The 5,940-nt window shown below is 41.2% G+C and overlaps 1 protein-coding gene across 3 annotated transcripts in view; it reads right to left on the bottom strand.

The window, feature by feature from the left end:
• LOC106594761 (carbohydrate sulfotransferase 15) overlaps positions 1 to 5,940 on the bottom strand; it is a 421,531-nt gene continuing 415,591 nt past the window's right edge. For all 3 annotated transcript variants that reach the window (XM_045701178.2, XM_045701179.2, XM_045701177.2), the window contains exons 7-8: positions 2,044 to 2,191; positions 1 to 878 (exon numbers count right to left, since the gene is read on the bottom strand). In XM_045701178.2, coding sequence (XP_045557134.1) covers positions 676 to 878; positions 2,044 to 2,191 — 351 coding nt within the window. In that variant the 3' untranslated portion in view covers positions 1 to 675. The remainder of the gene's footprint in view (positions 879 to 2,043; positions 2,192 to 5,940) is intronic.

The following is a 5,940-nucleotide window of genomic DNA, read 5'->3' as shown; positions in this document are numbered from 1 at the left end:
TATGGGAATATTAATGGATTTTATTTTGGAAAGTGGTTTCTTGCATCAAACAACACAACAACATTTTCAGTCACCTCCTTGTCTGAAGGACAAGCGGATCAACAGGTTAATGTCAAATACTGCATGTTTTTTCTCTTCAAAAGTCTGATGGAATGTAGGCATTGAACACCACACATTGGCTGCTACTGTAGACTGAATGATAGAACAGTTATTTCCATGTTAACATGTTATGGGATGCATTTTATCCATTGTTTTGATAGTAGGCCACTCTGGTAGACCTACATTATGATCAAATAGCCACAGTAGCCTACTTGGCCACTGTTAAAACTGTAACTTAAAGCGGGTACAGCCTCAGTGTTCACAGTGAACGCACGCTGGAAGTTGCACAGAATTTTCACAAAGTTCAAGGTTGCGCTCAGCAGACCTGAGATCTGCACAGTGCCACAAAAAATGTAGATGGAACATTGACTGGGATATACGAGTGCTGAATGGTTTCCCCATTAAAACTAATCTTTATATGAGTTTTGAATGGTTTCCCCATTAAAACAAGTCTTTATATGAGCTCTGAATGGTTTCCCCATTAAAACAAGTCTTGACATGAGTTTTGAATGGTTTCCCCATTAAAACAAGTCTTGACATGAGTTTTGAATGGTTTCCCCATTAAAAAAAAAGTATTTATATGAGTTTTGAATAATTGTCCCATCTGAAGGAGTCGTTGCGGAGCACCTTGGCCAGTTTCATGTTGAACGGAGTGTAGAAGTCCCTCAGTATCTCCTTGGTTACGGGGAGCATGGGTCCTAGGTTCTTATCTGCTGGCCGTCGTGTGTTGGAGGCGGGACTTTTAGTGATCTCTGCTTCCTTCTGCACCGTCAACGGACCTTTAATACACACATAGACATACTGTAAGCCACATACCAATCAGTCAATCAGTCAGTCAATCAACCAATCTGCCAGTCAACCAATCAGTCAGTCAATCAATCAGTCAGTCAGTCAAACAGTCAGTCAGTCAGTCAGTCAGTCAGTCAACCAATCTGCCAGTCAATCAATCAGTCAGTCAGTCAATCAGTCAGTCAATCAACCAATCTGCCAGTCAACCAATCAGTCAGTAAATCAATCAGTCAGTCAGTCAAACAGTCAGTCAGTCAGTCAGTCAACCAATCTGCCAGTCAATCAGTCAGTCAACCAATCAGTCAGTCAATCAACCAATCTGCCAGTCAACCAATCACTCAGTCAATCAATCAGTCAGTCAATCATTCAGTCAGTCAATCATTCAATCAATACATTAATCAACCAATCAGTAAGTCAATCAATTCATCAAACAGTCAATCAATCAAAGAGTGCTTTACAGCAACTTTTACAGTAACTGTGGGAGCAAAACTCATGACTCTGATTCCATTTCCATTATTAGCAGCATTTAGGCTGTCCACTTTGAAGAGCTGAGACAGAATGGCTATATAAGGAATGGAACATATAGGACCAGGCCCTGCTACCATTATAACCTATACAGCTGTCAGATGTGGGCGTTAACAAGCAACAACTGATATGGAGAGATAATGGTAAAGAACGGTCTAGGGAAGTTATTTTCATATAGAGGGAGCGGACTCTATACGTTATGCAAAGACAGAATCCTATAAAGGCAGGACTCTGTAATATGAGAATTTAGTATTTTTCATGGTAGGACTCGGTTTTGCTACTCTGTATTAAAGTCTATATTGAATTCAAAGGTTCTTGTAAGAGTGTTATATTTTTGAAGCAATATTCCACGACATAACCTCTGTTATACCCTGTTACCTGGGTGACGGTGAGACTAGTCGGATTGTCGGGGAGTTATAGGGCTGTGGGGTTGTGCTGCCCCCTTCAGCTTATAGTAAGAATAGCATGGGGAAGTGTCTATAATAATAATATGATGTGGATCTTCGGTGGTTGCATAAGTAAACTTCAAAGAGCTTGCTAAGGATTAAAGCTCTGTGTCTGGCAGCTTCAATATAGACTGACTGACTTGAAATAAAGAAATGTTAAGGACAAGAGTTGAATACTACATACCCAAGTTGAGGAAGTCAAAGACTTTGTGCATTGTGTATTTCCTGTTGGAAGCGTGATCTTCAAGCCGTAGGACCAGAATCTGTTCTCTACTGTAGACTGTCAACCAGTCTAGTATGTAGACTATGTACAGGCCCACCTGCAACCTGACCTAGGAACAGAAGATAAACAGTTCAGTATAGAATATGTAGATGGCCTCCGCATGGAGAAACAATTTAAAAAAGGCAACACATGCATTGATAAAAGTCTTAGGAAACTAACGAGAGAGAGAGAGAGAGAGAGAGAGAGAGAGAGAGAGAGAGAGAGAGAGAGAGAGAGAGAGAGAGAGAGAGAGAGACTTTAAAACTTTATAAACGTACACTCAGAACCAAAAAAGCACAGTACAACAGCAAGCAGCTGATACTAATTGAGGAGTCCATAAACACAAACAACTTCTGGCAAAATTGGAAAAAACAAAAAAAGATCTAAACAAGAGGAATTAGCGATACAAAATGGTGACATATGGACAACCCATTTTAAAAAACTCTACAACACCGTTCAAATTGACACTAACGCAGAACAAGGTCAAATTCATGAGAAGTTGAATGGATTAGGACAATCAAAATCCATTGGACTCCCCAATTACTGACCAGGAGCTCTATAAGAAACTTCAGGCTCTCAAATTTAAAAAAGCATGTGGACCTGATGGCATCCTAAATGAGATGCTCAAACTCACTAGTGCAAAATGTAAATTGGCTATAATTCAACTTTTTAATTTGATCCTGAGTGTAGGTTATTTCCCTGACATCTGGAATCAAGGACTCATAACCCCAATCTTTAAGAACGGAGACAAATTTGACCCTAACAATTACAGAGGCATGTGTGTGAACAGTAACCTGGGGAAGGTTTTCTGTAGTATTATAAATGTAAGAGTTCTAAACTTCCTTAATAAGCACAATGTCTTGAGTAAAAGCCAAATTGGATTTATATCAAAACATCGCACGACCGATCATATTTACACCCTACACACCCTGATAGATAAACATGTCCACCAAAATATACGCTTACTTTATCGACTTCCAAAAAGCATTTGATTCTATTTGGCATACAGGACTGTTCTACAAAGTTATTGAAAGTGGTGTAGGGGGTAAAATATATGACATAATTAAATCAATGTATACTGGCAATACATGCTGCATTAAAATTGGTAAGAAAATAAAATAATTCTTTAACCAGGGGCGGGGCCTTCGCCAGGGTTGCAATCTGAGCCCTGCACTCTTCAATATTTACATCAACGAATTGGCCACTATTCTAGAAAAATCCTCAGCCCCTGGTGTTATCCTCCACAATTCAGAGGTTAAATGCTTACTCTTCGCAGATGACCTATGCCTGCTGTCACCCACAGCACATGGCCTACAGCAGAGCCTGGACCTGCTAGAGCAGTACTGCCAGACCTGGGCCCTGGCAGTAAACCCCCACAGCACATGGCCTACAGCAGAGCCTGGACCTGCTAGAGCAGTACTGCCAGACCTGGGCCCTGGCAGTAAACCCCCACAGCACATGGCCTACAGCAGAGCCTGGACCTGCTAGACCTGGGCCCTGGCAGTAAACCCCCACAGCACATGGCCTACAGCAGAGCCTGGACCTGCTAGACCTGGGCCCTGGCAGTAAACCCCAAAAATACTAAAATAATGATTTTCCAGAGAAGATCCAGATCTCAGGGAATTAGACCAAAGTTCTCAATTGGTACAAATATATATAGAGTACTGCACACACTACAATTACTGAGGTTTAAAAATAAGCTGAACTGGACACCTTCATGAGGCAGTGAATGAACTGAGAGAGAAAGCACGCAGGGCATTCTACGCCATTAAAAAACAAATTCAAATTGAAAAACCTATTAAAATTTGGCTAAAACTAATTGAATGTGTCACTGAACCAATTGCACTTTATGGCAGCGAGGTGTGGGGTCCACTTGCAAAACAAGATTTCATCAAATGGGACAAACACCCCAGTGAAACCCTGCATGCAGAGTTCTGTAAGAGTCTCCTACATGTCCAGAGGAAAACTACAAACAATGCATGTAGGGCAGAATTAGGCCAAAAATATCCACTAATATTAAAAACTCAAAAAAGCACAATTACGTTTTGGAAACATCTAAAATACAGTGACCCCCCTCTCATATCATTACCAAGCCCTGCAATGCCAAGAGCTGAGCAAAGAAAAGAGTCCCCTCATCCAGCTGGTCCTGGGGCTGAGTTCACAAACCTGTTCTACTAACACACTGAAGCCTCAGTACCAGAACATCCAATCAATCAGAATAAAACAAATTACAACACAGTCAAAAAACAAAACTACATTGCTTAATGGGGAGCACAAGCAAAATGCAGTGCTATCTGGCCCTAAATTGATAGTACACCGTGGCTAACTATTTGACCAGGGTTACTGACCACAACCTTAGAAAAACCTTGACAAAGTACAGGCTCAGTGAGCACAGCCTTGCCATTGAGAAGGGTAGACACAGGAAAACCTGGTTCCCTGTAGAGGAAAGGCTGTGCAACCACTGCACAACAGCAGAACCTGAGACAGAGCTGCATTTCCTGACAAAATGTCAAAAATATAAAACAGTGAGAGTGTCATTTCCCCAAATTTGAAACCCTTATTCAAGGTTTCAAAGACCTCTCTGATGAGGATAGGCTACCCGTCCTGATGGGGGAGGACACAGAGAGCTGTGGGTGGGCAGCGCACTACATTGCTGCCTGCCATAAGTTGAGGGACAGTGTCTGGCAGACCAATAAACCTGCACATGTACTCTACTGTATGGCTATTGTTATTGTTGAGAGAGAGAGACAGAGAGAGAGACAGAGAGAGAGAGAGAGAGAGAGAGAGAGAGAGAGAGAGAGAGACAGAGAGAGAGAGAGAGAGAGAGAGAGAGAGAGAGACAGAGACAGAGACAGAGACAGAGAGAGAGAGAGAGAGAGAGAGAGAGAGAGAGAGAGAGAGAGCAACACAATTAGACCCAACCAAATCATGAGAAAACATGTGGTGCATTAACAAAAAAACAGAGCAAACTACAATACTATTTGGCCCTAAACAGAGAGAACACATGGGGAGAGTACCTGACCACAGAATACCTGACCACTAAGGAAAGCTTTGACTATTATGTACAGACTCAGTGAGCTTAGCCTTGCTATTGAGAAAGGCCATCGAAGGCAGACCTGGCTCTCAAGAGAAGACAGGCAATGTGCAACACTGCCCACAAAATGAGGTGGAAACTGAGCTGCACTTCCTAACCTCCTGCCCAATGTATGACCATATTAGAGACACATATTTCCCTCAGATTACACAGATCCACAAAGGATTTGAAAACAAATCCAATTTTGATAAACTCCCATATCTACTGGGTGAAATACCACAGTGTACCATCACATCAGCAAGATCTGTGACCTGTTGCCACAAGAAAAGGACAACCAGTGAAGAACAAACACAATTGTAAATACAACCCATATTTATATTTATTTATCTTCCCTTTGTACTTGAACAATTTGCACATCATTACAACACTATATATAGACATAATATGTCATTTGAATTGTATTTATTATTTTTGAACTTTTGTAAGTGTAATGTTTACTGTACATTTTGTATTGTTTATTTCACTTGCTTTGGCAATGTAAACATATGTTTTCTCTGCCAATAAAGCCCTTTAAATTGTAAATTGAATTGAGAGAGAGACAGAAAGAGAGAGAGAGAAAGAGAGAGTGACAGAAAGAAAGACAGCGACAGAAAGAGAGAGAGACAGAGAGAGAGAGAGAGACAGAAAGAGAGAGAGAGACAGAAAGAGAGAGAGACAGAAAGAGAGAGAGAGAAAGAGAGAGTGACAGAAAGAAAGACAGCGACAGAAAGAGATACAGAGAGAGA

Source organism: Salmo salar, chromosome 18 (genome assembly GCF_965601325.2).
Source record: "Salmo salar chromosome 18, fSalSal1, whole genome shotgun sequence".
Classification (NCBI taxonomy): Eukaryota; Metazoa; Chordata; class Actinopteri; order Salmoniformes; family Salmonidae; genus Salmo; species Salmo salar.
This window is presented reverse-complemented; position numbering and strand designations above follow the sequence as displayed.